The sequence below is a fragment of the Corvus kubaryi genome, unplaced genomic scaffold (genome assembly GCF_017639235.1).
Source record: "Corvus kubaryi isolate FWS band 111438036 unplaced genomic scaffold, C.kubaryi_AGA036_p1.0 37312, whole genome shotgun sequence".
In the NCBI taxonomy this organism is placed as follows: Eukaryota; Metazoa; Chordata; class Aves; order Passeriformes; family Corvidae; genus Corvus; species Corvus kubaryi.
This window is the reverse complement of record NW_024581098.1, coordinates 4,753,474-4,775,790: the sequence shown is the minus strand read 5'-3', so window position 1 is coordinate 4,775,790 and position 22,317 is coordinate 4,753,474. Positions and strand designations below refer to the sequence as shown.

The window sequence follows — 22,317 nt, the reverse complement described above, 5'->3', positions numbered from 1 at the left end:
AGAGTAGAGTCCTTCAGGAACCAGTGTGGTTTCTTCACAGGTCAGTTCCTGACAGCAACTTGCTGTGGCATAGGCTCTATACAGCCACCTTCAGGGTATGTCCACCTGCTCTGCCATTGGGACAGGCTGCAGGGTAGATCCCTGCTTTCCCATCTATCTCTGTGGGCTGCAAGGGGAAAATCTGCTTCAGCATGGTCTTCACCACAGGCTGCAGCAAAGCACTGCCTTCTCCTGACCTTGGTATCAGCAGAGCTGTTTCTCTCATTTTCTCACTCCTTTCTCACAGCTGCTGCTGTAAATGGTATTTTTACCATTTCTTAAGTGTATTGTCTCAGAGGTAACACCAGCACCAACACACCCAGCTTGGGCAGCAGCCATGTCCATTTTGGAACTGAGTGAAAACTGATTCTGCCACAGGCAGCTCCTGCTGTCTTCTCACAGAAACCTTCCTTGCAGCCACCCCACTATCTAAAAATCCACCATGTGAATTCAGTACACAAGTCCAATAGGCATTCTGTTAAGAACAGCCCAGATCTCCTCTCATGCTATCCTAGATATGTTAGCTTATCTTACTCTTTAAAGAGTTACCATTACTCTGTGATCATCTGGCACTATCACTGTGCAGGGCAAGAAAGTTAAGCCACCAGATCTTTCATTGGATCAGTACAAAAGTAAATAACATACTTGCAGATATCTCGATAGGTCTGAATTGCTGTCTCCATATAATGAGCAGGATATGGCCTAGGAGCTCCAGGCTGAAGAAAAGCTGATACTGCTGCCATTTCCTACAAGAGAAATTCAGTACTGTCACTGTAGTTTCTTCAACAAATCATAAGCCTCAAAAGGCTGAGGAACATGTTTCAACAGCTACTAGATTAAAGATCTTCATCTAATCAGTTACTGGCATATAAAAGTATCCAACACACTATAACTGATAAAAGGTTTAATACAACAGCCGATTTATGGCTCTGCTTATAATTAGCCACACAGCAGCCAGAGAGTTACACACAGAAGTCTTTGCAGTTGACAGTACCCCCAACATCGTGCAGAAACATTGATTCAGTACTGTTTTACAAATCCAGAAGAATTTCCTACTGCAGGAGCAATCTTCCTGATAAAGTAGCACTACCATGTATTTTAAGATGAGGACTGTTTTTGAGTTTTGACTATATGAAATTACACTATCAGCTTCCAAGGAAGCTCTAGTAAACATGCAGTCTGAAATTTTACTTCTTTTTCCATGGATTGAAAACATGGTAGCAAAGTTCTTCTGCAGAAAGTAAAGACTAAGACTAGCATATGGCAACAAATTCATAATTAAGACTGCTTCTATTCATTTGGAAATTAAGATTTCTTAATATTTTTCTGATTATTCAGATTATCCAAATGCAGAGCAACTGTCTGAACTGTAAAAACACACATTTATGTAAAAGTTTTAATCAAGATGCAAAGGTGTACAATAATGCCTCCACAGCTCTGTGAAGCAGTTTCAAATTTTAGCAAGTTAACCAGACTAAAGTTTACAAAATGTATCTTCTAAAAATTGATCAAATTACTCATTTTCCTCCAGTACTCCCATTTATCTTGTTGAAAATTACTTTAGTCATAAATAAATTCTTAGGAGGAAATAATGAATGAGTATGTGTTTAGAGTGGAATTCAGTTGTAATATACTCAAAGTATAGCCTTCAAGTCTTAAGTCCCCCCAAAATAGGTACAATACAATATTTATAGTGACAGTGTCTTGACTTTCTAGCAAATAAGTATTCTGTCAAAGCCTAGAAGAGATACTATAAAGCTATTTTATATCTGGCTTTGAGTTATCAGTTTAAAGATCCATTTTTCTGGAAGTTGCATTCCAGGTTTTCTCCTTTCCATACTTTAAGAATTAACTCTCCAGTTTTTAGTCACACCTTTATTGCCTTCATATAACAGCAGAAAACAGATTTTACAACACTTTAGAGTTTCTTAAAGATATGCAGCAAATTTGGGGAGATCCTTACAAACTTGGAGGTGGAGGAGGGAGATTGCATTTTGTTACCTTCAGACAAATATTAGAGATTATTAGAAAAAGTTCACAGAATGTTCATGTTATGTGAAGTACCAACCAGTGCTCCAGCTGCATAAAGCATTGCCTGATCATTTAAGAAGTCTTTCTTTGCTGTATGGTAACAGCTATATGCAAGTTCATAGTGCTGCACCAGAAAGCACAAGTCTGCCATTTTCCGGATTTGAAGCTCCGGCGCTTCTGGTGGATACCTATAAATACAAATATTTAAATTCAAAGTCATCCTCTCTCACCTTAATATCTATTCACAAAGTAGTAATAAAACCTGCATTGCTTCAGCCTTGCCCAAAAACAGCTAAGGAAAGTGAAGCTGCTTCCTTTCTGCCACTGGTAGCTTGGTTTCACATCCTACTTTCTGATTAACAAGATTCACTGTTCCAGTAACATTCAAAGCAAGCATTCCTCTTAGCCAAGAAATACTGAATAGAGTTTATAACTACCACTGAAACTGCTCAGTCAGATTAACCATTAGAGCTAAGCACAGCTGTATGAGAAGGGAAAAAAAAAAGACTTTGACTGTTCACTTGGCTGTAAGTTATTTCTCCCCATTTTTTTGAAAGAAGTAAGTCCACTAAAAAACTATGCTTTATGCCAAAACACTGTGCAAGTTCCTGTCCTCTGCAAGCATCAATCCAACTTTTAGTTAATCCAATATATATATGAATCACTTCAGTAATAATCAAATACATTTTCACAAACACTTGTATTTCAAATGTTGTAGGAAGTAAATTACACTTACGAGTTCAAAACAAAAAGCTGGAATTAGCAACATTCTGATCATGAATCCAAAGACACACAACATAGACATTTGAAGCTGCAGGTGCATGTCAAGGGCATTACCCTTGACTAGATAATGACCAAAAATTATTTAGACTTCTGTGGTAAAGACAGTTGGAGAGTGATTTTCATGATTATACATCCTAATTCACAGAGGGAAACTACCAAAAGCATACAGAATTAGTATTTTGGTAACACTTAGAACCTGGTTTTAGTGTATACTAAGAAGCAGGTGCACTAAGTATGAAATTCCCCTTACTTTAGCTCTTGAACATATTGCAAAAGCAATACACTCAACACTCTACTGGAGTAAATTGCATAGTTACATAAGCAAAAACACCTAAAGATGGGGTTTGGCTGCAATGACAAGTGAAAAAACTTGTACAAACTTGTACTTGTATAAATCTCAAAAGAATCCCTCGTGGCAAACCATAGCTTCTTTTTATTACTATTACTGTTAAAAACATGTGCTCTTATTAACTTAGAAAGCTTCACTGAAAATAGAGCAGGCAGATGACTCCGCAAACAGTTTATTTTATCCCCTTTTTCTTTAAGTTCTGCTTCTCCTTTATTGTGCATATTTAGGCAAAGTACTTTTCATGACTTTTTCTAATTAAAGTCATTCACAACACTCTGGTTTAGTTCACACTACAGAACACCACCATCAAATAAACACAGGCTTTCCCTCCCCACCTAAAAAAGGTACATTTACAGTTTAGATCTAAAAATAAGGACTGAGATTACTTACAGCAAACCAGAAGTGTTCTTGAGTTCATTTATACTTTTCTCTGGAACCTTGCTGCCACTAAACCATTTTTTAGTAGCAGAAAACAGTGATCGGCTCAAGCCTTTCCTGGATATTAACTGGAGAAAGACATTGAATTAGAGCACTACATTGCAAAAGATCTAAGTTAAACTAATATAAAAAGCCAAGCTTCATTATGGCTTTGTAAATTGTTTTTTCCTCCATAAAACAGAAATAAATAAAAGGAGTAAGATAACTAAGATCACACTTCTTTAGAATTAATCTCTGACACTGAGATAGAAGTTGCAATTCACGTATCTATTTCATCTCAGACAGTTGAGGTTCATATTCTTTCTGTAAACTGGAGAAATATCCATCTTAAGAACTTGAACATTTGATACATCTGTTTGAAAACTAAATTCTAAATAATTAGAATATCTAATTTGCGGTAGCAGTCCAACTTAAAATCTAGACTAAGTGCATACTACAAGAAAGAACCTTCTGTGACCATCCACATAAAGCATTATCACACCATGAACATCAATTTCAAGTGTCAAAGGTATGAGCCACACCTCCAAGCAAAGTTACACAACTTTATTCTTTCAGATAACTTCCACTTAGAAGGAAACTTCTGCAGGGAACTACCACTCCCATTCTATAAGGCAAACTATATCACTCTTAAAAGGCAATTTTAAAAAGCGGAACATCTCCATTTTCCTACCAGAACTAGGAGCTTATCCTACATTCCTGTTTGCTACACTTTATGTAACCACTTCTTTTTAATGTTTCTTCATAAAACTTACTAAATGTAAATATGGTCAGCACACACAAACTCCCAGAAGTAAATTCAAGGAGTGAGCATTCCTTACAGGACATGATCCTTAGTATGAAAAGCCCTCATACTTAAAACTACAACTTGAATAGACAATCCAATCAAAATAAAATCAGAAGTCAGATAATAGACTGATATTTGAGTCCAAGACTTAATGCTAAATACAGTAATTTGATTGCACTAATGTAAGTCAATCCATCTCTGCAGTTGTTTAAGGGCATATAAGAGTGAAACACTTGTAAAAGAACTGTGATGCAAATAACTTTAATGTATGCACTTGACTTAACATGGACGTGATATTAATCACACTTCCAAAAAATCCTAGTTTGAGAGAAGCATATTCCCTGCAAAAACTGCTAAGATCAGAGTTACACGATTCAGGGTGTCCCTGCATTTTTTTCCCTGTCAAGTAGCAACTGAAGGATGCAGCTTTTTTTGCAGATGATTATCGATTAAATGCATTTCTTAAATTTAGCTGTGTATTCTGATGTTGAAACACAAAGTCCATTTTGTTCCCCATGCCAGAATCGTCCAAGAGAACAGAATATTAAGATTTTAGGGTCAAGAACAGATTTTCCTGGAAACAGTTCAGACAGGCTTTCACCAAGAAGCCACCTTGCACTGGAGCTGTTGATACAAATTAGTACTCATTTTTTTAGATGACAAATTGAGCAATAATGAGAACTTCAGTTATTTCTCTTAAATCTACTTACAGTTTTCAGCAAGAGTGTTGAATCATTAGAAACAGAAGGAAGTAATACTGTCAAAACAGATGTTTGGATAACTGGATTTATACCCCAACCGTTTTTCCTTATAGCACAAAGTATTTTTAAGAGTAAACCGACCTGATCATTGAGCTGTCGAATTGTTTTCTCTATGTGTGGCAAAAGTCCCCGAAATGTGAATTCCTGTATGAACTGCCTAATTCGATCATGATCTGTGAGAGTTAAACAAGCACCATGAGGTGTCCCAGAATTTGACTTCTTCGAGTCTTGCAGCGATGTAGAAGCCTTCATGTAAACAGTGCTATCCAAACTGCCACTGGGATGATCCAGTTGAAGGGGGTGAGTCTTAAAGTTATTTGACAAGCCATCTGTTGAAAGATTGAAACAAAAACTCCAGTAAGTATAAAGTCACTTAAACATTTTGGGTTTTAAAGATCATTTTTACTAACCTACTTCAAAGCTTTCCTTACTCAGAACTCTGTAAAGCAAAGCAATTCACCAACTGTTCTACATTATAGATCAATGCTGAGCAGGCAGCAGCACAGCACTGAGTATTGCATCATTCCTGAAATTCGCAGAAAGTTCAAGGAATCTCAAGAATTACAACATGGCTAAATATGTACAGTTTTGGTTCTCACCTACAGTGCAAAAAAAATCTTCCAGTATGCTGACTAATATCAACACTGAAGGAAAACTATAGAAACATTAAAATCAAAATAAAGCATTCATGAAAGTTGGAAATGCAGCAATTACTACAATGGATCCATTGGGTCCATTATCTTTTTTCCTGCTTATGTTTTAAGGTTAAAAAAAAACTTAAACAAAACAAACATAATTTTCCATGTCCTTCCAAGCAATCAACATGTAAAGCAATTTCCTCCGAACTCCTCTTCATTCAGTGAGAAGGGCTGCTGACTACTATTGCATTTAGCTCTCTGAAATAGACTGAGACACTGCTTCATTCTAAGACTTAAGCAGTTCTCTTATTTATAAGAAAATCAGCTTGCCCTATCTGGCACCAAGCAAAGCTGAATTGTGAAAGCAAATCCTTAACGGATTTTACTCATGAAAAGTAAAGCTGAGTTTGTAAAGTTCAATTAGCAGCTCCCAGACTACATCTGGTCTGCAAGGCCTTAGAAAGATGGCAACTGTAGGCTGTCCTACACATGCTAGGTCTCCAAATGCATTTCAGGTGAGATATGAAGGATCCGGGCTGAGGCAGGCCAGACAATGCAGGGTACCTCACTTTTTTCCTATTTGATAATGCCTCTCATCGGAATCCTACACTGTTATCTGAATTATTTTTTAAGGGTGCATTAATTTCCACTCAATTTCATTTACTATCCTCTCCCATCCACAAGCTGAATTCCAAGGCAAGCGCTTCCAAACAGCCTACAAACTAAGCACTTCCCTGACGTTTACAGATTTAATACTAAAACCAAGGACCAAAAAAGCTCCAAAACCTCAGCTTCCAAGTTATAGCAGAGGATACAAACCAAAACTTTCATTATTATGAAAATTGACCATTTAATCATATGTAATTTTTACTAATTACCAGAGTTTGCAGACAGTACATTCAATCTTACAAAATATGAGCCCAGTACATCATTAGCCATCTCATTAAGGAGATGCCACCAATCCAGTAGGGTCAGTACCACAGCATTTTACTTTGAGGACACCTAGAGCATTCAGAAAACTATTACTCTGAGTTCCCTAACAAATCATCTAATTAATTACTGTCCAAGACACAAGACAACCGGTTGTGTAAATGCTATAACATCAAGGTTTTCATAAAGTTACAAAGATACCTTTAATTTCACTGTCTATGCCGTCTGATATCAAGTGATCAGTATTCTTGTTTGAAACAACAGTATAATCTTCATAGCAATCCTGCCAGAAAAAGGGGGAAAAGAAGTCAGAACTTTAAGACTACTCAACCACATACAAAAGTCAGTAAACAGTAGCTGTCAACTTCAGTAAGTTAACTGAATTACTACAGCAGCATGTTTGTTCATATATATTAACTTCTCAAAGTAGTTTCTGAGGCTTTAAGAAACTGTCTTATTTAAAAGATGAAAGTTATATTCACCAAATGAAGCAAATACTTTCTGACTTGCTCAACTAGCTCCCCTGTCAACCAAAGCAACTCCAACTCTTACACAGCAATGCCTACAGCAGCAAAAATATATTCCCTAAAGCAGATCCTGAGTAAGCTCACACACACACAAAAATCTATATTGCACAGTTGACGTGGGCCAGAGAAAGAGAAAAACGTATTTTTAGTTTATGGTGGGCTATAACTCACTGGTTCTCTTAGCTTATAGAATATGAAATGTTTTGACTTTCCAGTACCAGCTACATTTGGTAAAGAAATACGATTCCACAAACCTTTTAATCATAAGGAGCTATAACTGCAGGTCAGTCAAAAGCAAACTCAAAAAAAAGTATTTTTGGTTCTAAAGCCAAAAATACAGACATTTATGGCAAACTCAAAACACACTATCACTTGCAATCTTAGCAGATGACAGACCAGACTAGACACAAAAAGTTATCATAAAAACCACACATACTCCCAACAAAGCAACACACCCACACTATCTAGTGAAGTACAGAAGACCCAGGGAAAAAAAAAATTAAGAGTGAAGAAGACAAAAATGAAGGTTGAAAGTTACTATGAACAGGACACTTTTGAGGTTACCTCTTACAGCTCTTAAGGCATAAGTATTATTTCTGTGCTACAGTCAGTCTATTTCAGACAGTCCAGTATTTCAGTGCTCCTTACTGTCAACTTAAGTACCATAGAGGACAGTTCCTACTGAGGACTCATCTTATGCCCTCACAAAAAGTCATAGCTGTGTCAGAAGTATCCTGACTGCCTATTAGCTCATTCTGTAGAAACACATACATAACACTAAGGCAAAACTTAATGCAACCAAAAAATATGGACCTTAGAAACTGTTTTTAGAATACTGTAATACCTGGTTCTGGATCGTGTTTTTCTGAAGGTACTGACTCCAAGGATCTGGTATCTGTTCATCTGCTCCTCTATTAGACACTCGAGAATTTATTTTCAGCAAATAGCAACCCTGAGTTCCATACCTCTGTTTCATCTCTTCATAAATGGAGTCAGCTCTGAAACAGTACAACAACATTTATCCTGTCTTGATATCAAACTAACTTTAAAGTGTGTAGCGCAACAAGCTATTTTAGACTATTATTCATAGTGCTTAAAAGGAAAATTCTCCTATTTTTAAAGCAATCTGTTATGCAAGAGTAAAACTGAGAATCTTTGACAATTAGTTTAGCAAGCTAGCAAAGAAAGCATCTACCCCAAAAGCCAGGACTGATTCATTTCATTTTACATGAACACAAGAAGATGATCTAAAAATAATACTTTCAAATATCTGCCTTGATAATAGCATACTGGCTAATGGATCCTGTTGCATGTCTAATCTCAACAGAATTTATCAATGCAAACATTTTGGTCAAAGAGCTCGCTCATCTGTAAGCTCACTGAAGACAAATGACCCACCTCTGTTCTTCTCCTGTGCTTACATCATGCAGTAACACATAATATTTGAGCGTGTTTGGTATAAACCATTTAGGATACGAGTATTCACTACTGTGCTGAATCCGATGTTGTTCTTGCGACAGCTTCAGAAACTGCTCCACAGGGTCAGGTTCACTAGAAGAAACTACCAGCATACCTGAATTCATTACTAAGGACATATACCCAAAGAACACAGGGACAACCACTGTTCACAGAATAAAATAGGAAGTCTATAAAATAGAATGGATGAGTACAATACTTAAGCACATAAAACATGCTATCACAAAAGTATGTGCAATCAGAATTCGGCCTTAGTCTCAATAAATAACAATCAGTTAACTAACATCTGTAAAATGAGATGCAACAGGAGTTTGCTCCAATTCTGACAGTGAATCCAAGTTTAAGCTGCTATGTGATAGCTCATTTAAGATTTCAGATAGAGACGAGACATTCACATAGCAAACACGTAGCTGAAATTCATCCCCACTGTATTTTAGCTTTCAACTTCCAAGGAGACTTGGGGCTTTATCACCTGAACAACAGTGATAACCAGCGTTCATAAACACAGAAACATCACAGCACCTGAGCAAAAAGCGGAAGTGTTCAGATTTTTACCTCAATGCAACTACACAGTCATTAATAAGGAACATTCTGCTCTGCTACATCTACTCACCAAATCAAAAGACATTAACTCAGAGAAGCCAGAAAGCAAAGTTATACTTTAAACATTAGTAAATTCAGAAGTCAGAATCAGTATTTTGCAAAGTTAATTCTGTACAAGTATGGCCATTAACATACTTTTCCATCATACTGAAATTATAAGGTTCAGTAAAGAACTAGGAACAGTGTCATGAAACCTGCAGCATCATAATTACTGTAAAGCTAAACACCAGCTACATCATGAAACAGTGATTATTTTCAATTTCCCTGTAGACAAGCAAATTAGGCCTAAGCTCTGGTTAAAAAAAAAAAAAAGTGAAAGCATTCAGGCATTGTTCCAGTCTTTCCAGACTTCTTTTTGTCCAGCACAGCTCGAAGTTTACCAAATTTCCAAAACATCCTCTCCCCAACCTCCACCACTCCACCTGCTTACAAAAAGCTATTAAAAAGCAGCAGATGCATCCCAAACATACATTCCTCCGTTGCAGATAAGGGACAGTCAAGAGATACATAAAGAGCTACAGCAGAAAGTGTCTTAGGATGATGGAGTTTTGTTTACAGGTATTGGCTTTGAGCTCACTTTGACACCAAAGGAGTGTGTGGAGAAGGGGGAAAAAAACCCCAATACCAACAGCACAAAAAAACTCAGGCCAAACAACCACAAAGAAAGCCCTGATGCCCTTATGAAATCAGTCTGTGTAGTCAGACAGTGAAAAAATATACAGGCTTCCAATCATAATTGAGAAAGAGTTACTGCAAAATTTTCAGTGTCTCCTACATTACATTTTGTAACAGCCTTCCCTGGAGCTGTCTGTAACACTCAAAGGATACATGCAACATAGTGGTTTAAGAATTCATGATCTGATGCAGGCATGGACTGAAGAAAGCACTCTCTGTAAGACTCAAACCACGGAGTAGTAGCTGAAATACACAATAAAATAGGAAAAATTAGACTATTAGCGAAACTTGTTTACCCATTAATGAAAAGGAAGTATGAATGACTACACCTAAAAGTGAAGCCTGCAAACTCTGACAAGGTTTGCATGGCAAGGGAAAGAAGGGGAAACAGTCCAAGGTGAAAGTGTTTTAGTATTTACTACACAAGTAAGAGAAACAGTAACACTTGAATCAAATCCTATGAAACTGAATAGCATCTTAAGCATCACATTCGTAGGCTCACATGGATTCAGTCCTTGTTAAACCAACTACTCTTTACCACTCCTTTAAACACCCACACACTTGGCAAAGAAAGAAAGAAATTCTTCTAACAGTCATTGAATTTCCAGGCTAGGGATGTAGGAATTAACCAAGAAACAAAATTCAGTTTTGAGTATGTAGAGGAGCTAAGGATTACCAAAACTCTATCCTGCCTGTTTTCTCTAAGTGTTGACTTGGCTTGACAGCAGTTGCTTTCCCATGGCTGGCTAAAATAAACAGCTCAGCCAGCAAAGATCCAAGAAGGTAAAACCTCAGATCCAAGCTGTGCCATTAATGCCTTAAAATTTTAACCTGCCATGTTCAACACCCTTTTACAATAGGGATTTCATTTTCCTAACCATAACAAATCAAGGGAAACAAAGGATGTCTGGGACATCAAAACAAATATGTGAACCTAATATTGCCTATTTCTTTCCACTCCAACTATGGGTCAAACAGTGAATTACTATTTCTTCTTTTAAGCCTGTTTTATGCCATCTTAATTCTCCAACTCCTTTCCCTTGAGTGGGAAACGGACTCCAGAGCAAAATCAATCCACTTTCAATAACCTGATTTCACACTGAAGTAACTGGAATCCAGAGTCAACTCACCTGCAAACTAGCGAACAGTAACTAGTAGAGAAAAAAAAATAGTAAGAAAACCTGAAGGTAATTTCCTTATATGACCCTAAAAAATCCACATTGGGACTTTAGTCCCATAAAAATTTCTAATACTTTGTAAAGCTCTCATGCACCCCCTCAAAAAAACCAAGCCAAACCACCACCTTGGTTTCTTAAGCTAACTTTAGGAAACAGGTTCAATTTTATGAATTTTATGTTAGAACTATCTTCTAGGGCATTCATTTAATGCGTTTTGCTTAATCATACATTGTCAAGACATCTTAAATAGGCTTCAGACACACAGAAGTCAGATATAGTCACACAAACTCAGTCTAGCAGTCTGCACATCTCACATAAAAAAAAAAGCCTAATAGGAGACAAAACTTTGAGCTTTTGATTACAGCCTTTCTAGAAACTGCTCTCTGAGTACTCATCTAGGATATAAAAAGCTCTTGGCTTTACTGAGTCCTGCATGTAAACATGCCAACTATTTAAATTAAGGAAAACACAGCTTGTTATTATTAAAAACAAGCCATAAGAAAGTGACTCACACATTTTTCACAAATATAACAAGCCATGCAGTAACTCAAGTTCAAAGTAAACACTGTTTAACAACCTAAGGCAGAATTTTCAACCACATTGTAGTTTCAAGCACTGTCTTCAAATTTTCACTTCTGTTTTACAGCTGAATCACAGCAAAAGGAAAAAAATCATGTGTTTTTTAAAATCTGACAATTACAAACAGGGAAGTACTACTTTGTTTTGTGGATTGGTTCCCCCACCCTTTTTTTTCATTAGGCCTATTAAGAACCCTGGAAGTGGCCTCAAAGGCAACTAGATTCCCTCTACACAACCACAACGTTAACAGGATTCACTTGAGCATTTACAGGGCTGTAATCACTTATCATAGATACTTGATAAACACACACCATATTCAAAATAAAAGCAGTATTTGAAAACCATTTCACAACTGTAACATCTCATAACATGTTACAGCAATGCATACCAACACTGTCATTTAGGTACCCAGATCTGTGTTTTGCATTTTTCCAGTAAAACATTTCCAGTATGATGGAACAGAACTGAAGTTTTGGCAAACTTGTTAACGTGTTCAGAACTTGTTAAGGAAAAAAAAAATTTAAGTAATATTTGTACGTAACAGCTTAAAAATGGAAAGTCTACTTCATGAAGTTTTGTGCTCTTTAGACATTTAGTAGGATCTGAACAGATCCTACTGAAAGGACAGCTATTATTAACCAAAGGCATAAACTATTTAAAATATATAAAACTGAAAAACATCAAAACCTGGCTCTTACAGACGACGACACAGAGCCTTGAGAGGTCAATAACCAACATGGTTTGGTAGCAGTAAGTCTCATAAACTACATAAAAATGCATGAGAAATCTTTTTCTTTTTTTTAAGGGTCATACTCCAGAAAGAATGTCAATATAGCAGAGACACTGTGCTCTAAGTACAGTCAGCACTTGAGTTCCAACTTAAAAAGTGTTACTATCCCCTGAGAAGGAAGTTCTCTAGAGAAACAGAAAGGACATTTGAAATACAGCACAGTGACAGTATACAGTTCCATGGGATCAAACAATCCAGGGTTTTTACAGCATCAAGTAATTTACCACCACCACCCTTATTGATTGTATGGAAAGATCAAATGATTTTGATTAACAAGAGTAGAAATGTGATTAAAAGAAAAATTAAAATCACCACCACCACCGATTTTTCAGTTAGGGGGAAAAAATGAAGGAACACACATCTACGTCCAGAAAAGTGCTAAACAGTTGTAGCAGATGGTAAGGAAAGGTGGATGGGGCACATGGAAAAGGAGTAAAGGGCAATTTGGCAAATCGGCACCAACCACAAAAAAATACCTGAATAAAACGTGGATGTGTTCAGTTCCATCAGTGTCTCTTTCCAATTACTGTACCAAGGAACACTAGCTTTAACTGAGCGATCTGATAGAAAAAACATGATATAATTATACTAAAAAGGGTCAGATACAAACACACTCTTGGCTTTTACACTCTGGTAGTGTGAAGTAGAAAAAATCTACACCATGCAGGCCCATGAGGAGCATTGAAGAGATTTGACTCCAGCCAACCTTAATCAGCAATATTTCAGGCTCCTTAACATTTGACAGTGTACTTTAATGGAAATCAATATTAATTTCTAGTTCAGCCCCAATGCTAGGCTCAAACAAAAATGGAAATTCTACCAAGTAGCAACGATTTAACTTGTATCTAGATGTTATCTCTATTTTACTAGTTGAAAGATACTCGAAACCTAAGGCAGTAATTGGTGAGATTTCCCAGCCTACAGTACTAGTTAAAAGTAGCTGAGTACATTAGCTGCTGAAAGTGTTGCCCCAACATTCTCCTTCATCTCAATCATATTCCTCCAATGCCACATGCCAGCATTTATATCACGTAGCCCCGAATAAACACAGCCAGGGAACTGATCTGGCTGAAAAATTTTTTTCTTCTCTCAAATAATTTAATTCTTTAGTGGGATCATTTTCCTTCACTTTCTACATACACCAGTACATGGGAGAAGCAGGCATGGCTGAACATAAGCAGCTATTCAGCAACCAAACAAATCTCTCAGCACTAGACCACGGAACTATAAGAATATTAAACAACACTTGTAACAAAGAAGGATTACAAACAATTAAATCAATACAACACAGCAGTTCCAAAACTTCTCAAAAAAAGAGCAGGATCATGACCCCAGAGCCAGAAACAGTCACACCTCAGCTTCTTAAACAATGTTGGTGTCTTTCTTCAAAACAGATTGCACTTGATCATCATTAAAGATTAAGGAAATATAATTTAATATCATTATCCTATAAAACTAATTCAGTCCCAAAAAAGAACAAATTAAAGAACTGATGAGAGTATTTCACATTTACATAACAAATGATTATGTTCTGCTGTCAGGAATGAATGCATCCATTGGTTTGAATAAAATGCTCTGAGAAAGTTGGAAAAAAACCCCTAAATGTCTCAGTAAATACTCATAGTTGTCTAAGCATAACGGAACCCCACTTGGTACTTCCTCATATCCTCTTACACTGTAAGGGGACACAAGTTCCTTCATCAAGAACACCGTCACTGTTTTGTGCTAAACCCCTGAAACGGGGTTCCATTGAACAACAAAGTTACGACATGAATTTGTCTTTCTGTGTGATCTTAAACAGCTTATACATCTCTCCTCCTGTCAAATAAGCATATAGCCAGTCTGAATGGAAATGAGAACCTAATCACCGAGAGACAGAAGATAGTTACATATGGTAATTTGTACATCCGAGGCTCCAGCAGCAAATATGGAAAACAAAAAGAGAGATATTTGCTTCTGTAACTACAAAGCAAGGCCTAGTATAGCCACTATTTTTCTTCCCTTCTTTCAATACCTCACTTCTAAACCGAGGTCATTAGAAACCTTACGGAAAAGTCTCTTCACTGAAACCATTCTGCTTGCTTTTTTTTATTTTCTAGAACTGAAGTAAACTTTCCATCAGAAAAAAATTTCATAACAAAATGGCAATTCACCGATATGATGTATAAACAAGGGCAAAGAAATTGAAAAAGATGTGGAGTTTTCAACAGATCTTAAAAACAAGAGGTTCCCAGGCTCAGGTCTTTTCCTTTATTACCAACACTTGACACCAAGTTGAAGATGTACCTCGTAAATTAGGTGTCAAAGATGTAAGAATTATGCCATTTTTCCATCATCAACATAAAAAAAAAATCTACTACAGCAACATCAGTTAGTAATCCTCATGAAGTTTTATCAGTCTCTTGCTATAGCAGAGCCAAACTCTTCACTGCAGGCTGAACTTTAAATACAATAAATTACGCATGTTTAAATAGGGCAGTGCATACATGCTTTGAACTAAGTATGTGCTCAAAGGCTTTAATGGATTAGGGTCTTAATTGGGAGGAGTTTCATCTTCTCAGCTCCTAAGATGAGGTCTCATTTAGCAGTATTCACAATGCCTCATCCCTTGGAGATCTGAGAAAAAAACATTTTTAGAATACTCTAGTCGTTTTGACAGTGAAATATGAAGGACAAGTTTCATACAAGAAAGAAAAAAAAAAAAGACAACAAATCAAAGGAGTCACACACCTTTCCTCATAATCTTTTCCTTAAACGTTTTATGACTTTATCATAAAAAATAAAGGAAGCCAGAATAACTAACTTGATAAAGCTGTACCTTAGTACCAACACTATAAATAAGCTCTGATATTTATTCAGCCAAGTGCAACAAGTCGCTATATCAGTTTTGTAACACAAAAATAACACAACCAAAGCATTGGTAATTGCTACATTAAAATAATGATTTAACACAAGTTCAGAAGAATTTCAACATTAGGAAAACTGAAATTATTAATGAAGCTCAACTACTCTTTCAGCATTATGTAAAACCAAAACTATTCAATAAATCCAAAGTTTCAGTAAAAGCAATGATTCAAAACTGATCAACTCTGAATAATTTTAGTACATGCCATGAAGCTGAAATGAAGATTAGAAACCTTACAGCCAATTCCAGTTTACATTATGAAAAATACAATATCATTACATACCACTGATGTTGAGATCATAATCTCCAGCTGTGATCACATTAGCTACCAGTCCTTCAGCAGGCTGACTAACAGACACAACATCATGCAAAAGTTTCCGAATGGCACCGGGCTGAGGTGGGTGAGTGATGATGTTGTTGACAGCAATCTTCAAATTTTTAATGATGTGAAGCTGATTATTAGGATCTCTCATGTGAACTAAAAAGGAAAAAAAAAGAGGATTTGTTGAGGAGTGTAACAGACAGTTAAAACAGTTGTCATAAATTAGTCTTTTTCCAACACGTTTTTCTTTAAAGATTGCTCCACTAAACTTCTCCATCATCAATTTTAGATCACAGACCGTAATGCCTGACTACCAAAAATGGAGGGGGGGAGGGTGAGAACTAAAAATTACTTGATGCTCAACATGAGGCTCATCTAGGCATTAAACAACAGCGTAAGAGCTTGCAAGAATATCCACTCCATCTAACACAGTACGTGCATGTCCTACACTGATGCACTCCCTTCCTTGTGGAACATACCAACTTTTGTGGAAAAGCTATAGGAACCATGTATGGATTTCACACAACACATCATGTTTCAAGGAATCACCCATTTCCGAGAAACCTCCAGCACACAAATAAACAGCATTTAAGAAACTTGACAGGGATAACCTAGTACTCACTCATCCAAAATGAACGTATCCTAAAAGACAGGCTGAAAGAGTTGTGGTTACTCATCCTGGAGAAGAGAAGGCTTGGGGAGACCTTAGAGCAGCCTTCCAGTACCTAAAGGGTGCTTGCAAGAGAGCTGAAGAGGTACAAGGGCATGTAGTGACAGGACAAAGGGGAAGGGTTTAAAACTGAAAGAGGGCAGATTTAGATCAAGAAGAAGTTCTTTACTGTGAGGATGGTGAGGCATTGGAACAGGTTGCCCAAAAAAGCTGAGGATGTCCCAACACTGGAACAGTTCAAGGCCTGGCTGGATGGGGATGTGAGCAACCTGGTCTAGTGGAAGGCGACCCCGACCATGGCAGGGTGAAGTTAGAACCAGATGTTCTTCAAGGTCCCTTTAAACTTAAACCATTCTATGATTTTTAGTACTATAGCTTCCTTTGTAGAATCTTTGTGAAAATTGCTCCCTCAAGCCATCTGTTTTTAAAAAACTACTCACGACATTTTCAACACTCATTACAATTCTGGTCCTGCTGTGATTTTTTTCAAGTAATTTTACCCTATTTCAAACCACAACCACCACCAAGCAAGCCAGGTTGTGAATGCAGGCAGGACACACTGACTTACAGCTGCCTAAGCCACCTGATGCTACCACGTGCCCCACAGTACAGCCCTTGACTCCTCTGCATTTTATTTTCACAAACTCCTGTACAGCACATAAAAGGCAGCACAAAGGAATAATCTTGTTTTCCTCATCTTTCAACTAACCACAGAATTCACACCGTAAAGGTCTGAAACTGAGTATTCAATTTGCTCCAGCCTGGAAAGCACTCCACACCTTTTCTACAAGGCTCTTCAGAAGTAACAAGTACACAGCTAAAGTCAGATCACACTAGATGTGCTTACAATCCATCTTAAATGTTAAAACAGATTTCTAATGTGGTTCAAATCTTGACTGGCATAGTTCTACCTTCCTCAATCACATATTCACCCAGCGCTCAAGCTTATGGGAAAACAGTAAAGCAAGTTAGAAAACTCGTCCTGCCAAAAACAACCTAAAAATGTGCAGGTTTTTTCAGCTCTAAGTTTCAGACTGAACTTGTACATCATAAGGCTGTATCAACACAGGGAAGGGCAATTGTGCTGGCTAAACTTATTTCAGTTCAGCATTTCTATCAGAAACCTGAAAAGTTGTTTTGGGTGGGGTTTTTTTTCATCTTATCACATGATGGTAAAATAGGTAAATTTTACATAGGTAAATTATTGACCCTACTGCCATATAATTACTGAAATTACCAAATGTAAAGGAAGTGGCAGGGACAAACAACTACGAAACGAGTTTGCCTTCACCAGTGCAGCTGTAACACTACAGCTCACCCTTGCTGTCAGTCCTAAAATATAACAGCCTTAATAATGAAGAGCAACCACATTTCCATACAGAACGCAGATGACATCTCTGGTATATGTTTATTGTGAAGGACTGAAAAAACAGACATACTTGGAACCCCAAAAAGTGCTTAATACCCAATAAAAAATACCTACTGTTACACATTTCCTACAAGTGTTTGTAAGATCATTTCAGAAAGCACTTTGCCGAAAATGGCAGCAGTAGCATATATTAGAACAAAAGCTTTCTCATCAGAAATTGAAAATGATCAGATGCTAAGATACACATGAACAAGGAATTCCTAACATCACACTAAGCTCGAATAAACACAGTGTTCCCATTATATTTCCTTACATCTTGCACATATTTAAGGCTTAGAATCAGATAAAGTTATCAGAAGGTCTCCCTCCTTATTTTTTTTTCTGTTTTTTAAGGTCAAACACTTTGGTTTAAGAGTAACCAATGCTTAAAGTGACAGTTGCTAATTGACGTGTATGCTGTAATTCTCCCTCCCACAAAGACAGTATTAGTTCACAGAATGTTTTTAAAGTTTCTTAAAAACAGGATCCTATTTTAAAGAAAACCAACCTATACATATGTATATTTGTTATATTAGGCATCAATTGCTACTAACAAACAGCCACAAGACAGCCACTTTGAGAATAAATATGAAGGTATAAAATCCTCCGTATACTTTTGATTTCCTTTATTAAAGGAAGTTCAAAGTTTGAAGAGGGTTTTGGTTTTGCTTTCCTCTAAAGTCAAGATTTATGGGGATAGTAAAGCTGTCCTTTCACTTTTTTAAATATTTCCCCTTCACAAACAGGAGGTGATTTACTTACAGAAGTCAAGAGGCTAAAAATTACAGAACAGAGCACTCTGCATCTGTGCTCAGGAGGTTCCACCATCGTAGTGTGCTATACTGCAAGGGTATTTTTGGCTACAGCAACATTAGCAAGCCACTGATAGGCCAAAGTGATGAGTAGATTAAATACTGATTTGTGCAGAGGGTGGTCCCCCCAACATCTACATTACATATCTTTGTGGGGTTCTACTTGAAATTAGATAGAATCTGGCCTCCTTGGATTGAGCAACCTCAGCAGTGTGTGGTTTTACACTGCCTGAAGAATCAAACAGTGTTCTGGTCCTTCACATCTCTTAACACATGTAGGACAACTGATATGTGCACAGTAGAGAGCTCAGTTCCTGTTTATCAGAACTGTTTTGAACATTTATCAGAAGACTAACTTCAGAACTGCACTGCTGCTCTAAGCAAGAAGGCTGATGAACACGCAGCCTTCAGCTGGTTCATAAGCCGTGTAATTCCTAATTGCCAACAAAAATATGTATTGTAACAGGACTCTAAAAATACAGTAGCAGATCCATGACTGAGCTTTTCAGGTTATAGAAGAATTTAGGAAGCAATGCATGTACTTAAAAGTTTTGCATAAGTAAGGCTTCTAAAGAGATGAAATACCAATCAATCCAATTTTATGTTACAAATCCAATGAAATAGCCACTAAGTAAAGAGAGATGGATTAATTTAAAATGAACAGCATTTCACACTCCCGTAAGAAAAACTGTGCTTAGAAATGAAGACATCAAAACAGAACTAGAAAATCACAGAATTGTTATGATTGGAAGGGACCACTGGAGATCATCTACTCCAACCCTCCCTGCCAAGGCAGGGTCACTCCAAGCAGGTAACACAGGAACCATCCAGGTGGGTTTGGAATGTCTCCAGAGAGGGAAACTCCACAACCTTCCTGGGCAGCCTGTTCCAGAGCTCTGCCACCCACAACAGAAAGAAGTTCTTCATCATGTTGAAGCAGAACTTCTTGTATTTCAGCTTATGGCCGCTGCTCCTCACAGAATCCCAGAACAGTTATCACCATAATATCACAATCATACATAATATGAGAATAATAATCATAATACAACCATAAGCAGTACAACACACAGTTGTGGAGGTATGTCATGCACACACATTCTGCTGGACCACGATTGGATCATTTAATCATGCCTTTCTTGCTCTCTGTCCTTACCCTCACACATGCTGCTTCCAACACAAGAACTTACAGACAGCATGCAGTAACATTTCTTCCACAGAGCAGGAAGAGGAAGTCACACTTGAAGTGAGGAACTGGGGTCAGGCCCGTGGCCTGCTGGATCAGAATACACACAGAGCAGTGCAGTAAGAAAAACCCACTGTAGAAGTTTCACTTAGGGAACACTGAGGATAATTCAGGTTCGCAAGTTCCTTAAGTGTCACAATAATTGGACCAAAACAGTTGCAACTAAGTAACACAAGCATTAAGTATCCTTCAAAGTGAATGCTTCACTTTGAATAGTCTGCCTGGTAGTGTTTGCTAGATGCATTTTGAGAGCCTTTCACTAAAAGAAAGAGATAATTAACTTCAGAACTCTAAGGATGTGAGCATCTGCATTATTTTGATCTCTGCTGCATTCTCACTCATGAGTGTTGCTATACAAAATGAAAAACACTTATAAACAAGTTACAGTTGATAAGTTACTAAGATTCACCACAGAATTATGGCAGATTTTTAACACAAAGTAGCTTTTAAGCTGTTGCCATTTTTCAAAAGAGAAATGCAAAAATCTGCCGAGAATGACAGTACGAGCTTCTTTTTCTTTCCTCAGCACATGACATGCAGAGGCTGAAGTCTGAGCTACATGTCTGTCAGAAACTAAATCTGACAAATGTCATTGCATCACTGTTCTGACAAGCAGCTCTCTGCAAACTGCTGTCCTGTACACTAGTGTAATGAGCAGCAGCTTGAAACGCATAGCTTACTTAAATTAAAAACAAAAAAACCCTCAATTCCGGATAGTAAGTTAAAGCACCATAGCTAAAAAATCCTATTGTTTCTCTTAAGTGGTCAATCTCCAGTTTTCCTGATGCTTCACGTGGTCATTTTACCGATGCCACATAAGCAGCTCGATTCCTATTCACAGAAACATCAGCAAAAAAAGTATACCGGATAAAGCTACATGCGAGTGAAAGGAAAGCCCTGCAACTGAAATTACAATTAATGTTTCTGAAAGACTGGCCGTACTTTCAATGCCTGGGTACCGCAAGTGTGAAATCCAGTAGAGTCTGCAGCAAGAGTCAGGCACGAGTACTAGGGAGGTAACAGCAAAGTGGTTTTAAAGGAAGACAAAGATCCGTCTGGAAGAGCTGAATTTACAGACCCCTTCCTCTTCAGCCATGGGATGTCTCCAGGAGAAGCCAAACTTCCCAGGTTCCGCAGACCGAGTGAAACTAAGCTGACTTAACAGCTGTCACCTGCGACAACCCCGGCAAACGCGTGTCTCCGCCAAGCCTGTCAGGGCTCCAGGTGACACCCACCCGGGCGGCCGCCGCCGCGGGGCGTCGGGCCCGTCCGCCGGCGCAGCCCCGGCGGGCACAGCCGTCAGGGACCCCCGGCCCCCGGACGGAAGGGAGCGGCGGCGCCGCCTCCCCCGCCCCGTGTAAACAACGCGCTCCGCTCCCGGCACCGACCTTCCGAAGTGAGGCGGCAGAAGGGCCTGACCAGCTCGGCGAAGCTGAGGTTGTTCCTGCGGGTGAGCCGCTCCGCCTCCTCGCTGCACAGCGCGGCCACCAAGGGCACGAACGAGTCCTGGATGAACTCCTGCACCGACTGCACGCACTGGGCCATTGCTGCTGTTGCTGCCGCCGCCGCTCGGGGCCGCCCGAGACGGCCCCGCTACCTTTGTCCGCAATTCTCCGGATTATTCCCTCCCTCCCTCCTCCCTTGGCTGGTGTCTGCCCGCGGCTCCCGCCCCGGTCCCGCTCGGCTCCCGCCCCGGCCCCGCTCAGCGCCCGCCAAGCGCCGCCATGTTGCGCCTCAGCCGAGCACCTCGGGGAGCGCCCGCTCCCGGCGGCCCTCGCGCCCGCTCATGTGATTGGGCGAAAGGGGCGGCGCCGTGCCGGGGAGGGGGAGGCGACGGTGGCCGGCCGGGGGGGGAGGAGCGTTGTGTGCTTCCCCCCCCCCCCCGCAGCGGGCAGTTGGTGCGGCCCGGGAGGGGGCGGCGGGCCCGTGGGATGCTCCGGGGCATTCCTGGCGGCGGGAAGCTGGTGTGGCGGCCAAAGCTGACCCCCGCAAAAACAGTGCTGGCGGTTTTGCTTTAAAAAAAAACCCAAACAAAAAGACCAAAAACAGCAACAAAAAGCGCCAAAATGACCACAAAACAGGAAAAAAGAAAAAGAAGAGCCCCAAAACAACAAAAAAGCGCGCCAAAGGAACCACAAAACAAATCAAAACTAGAAAATTTAAAACAAAACGAAACAAAATCCCCCCAAAAAATCGCCAAAATTACCCCAAAACAAAACGGGGGGGGGGGGGGGGGGTAAAAAAAAAAAAAACAAAAGGGGGGAGAGAGAAAAAAAAAAGGGGGGGAGAATAAAGCATGCCAAAATAACCCCAAAACAAAGCAAAACAAAACCCCACACACGTGAATAAAACTACACACATAGACCCCCAGAATGG

At 38.8% G+C, this 22,317-nt stretch overlaps 1 protein-coding gene across 4 annotated transcripts in view; it reads right to left on the bottom strand.

Moving 5' to 3' along the window:
- TRAPPC8 (trafficking protein particle complex subunit 8) overlaps positions 1-21,638 on the bottom strand; it is a 52,931-nt gene extending 31,293 nt beyond the window's left edge. Inside the window, exons 1-11 of one of the 4 annotated variants that reach the window (XM_042029101.1) lie at positions 21,330-21,638; positions 15,770-15,964; positions 13,058-13,141; positions 10,188-10,277; positions 8,679-8,853; positions 8,125-8,278; positions 6,955-7,036; positions 5,267-5,514; positions 3,593-3,708; positions 2,108-2,258; positions 685-785 (exon numbers count right to left, since the gene is read on the bottom strand). In XM_042029101.1, the coding sequence (XP_041885035.1) occupies positions 685-785; positions 2,108-2,258; positions 3,593-3,708; positions 5,267-5,514; positions 6,955-7,036; positions 8,125-8,278; positions 8,679-8,853; positions 10,188-10,277; positions 13,058-13,141; positions 15,770-15,964; positions 21,330-21,486 (1,553 nt within the window). In that variant the 5' untranslated portion in view covers positions 21,487-21,638. The remainder of the gene's footprint in view (positions 1-684; positions 786-2,107; positions 2,259-3,592; positions 3,709-5,266; positions 5,515-6,954; positions 7,037-8,124; positions 8,279-8,678; positions 8,854-10,187; positions 10,278-13,057; positions 13,142-15,769; positions 15,965-21,329) is intronic. The other 3 variants (XM_042029102.1, XM_042029103.1, XM_042029104.1) reach the window with 3 other exon arrangements.
- Positions 21,639-22,317: the final 679 nt, after the last annotated feature.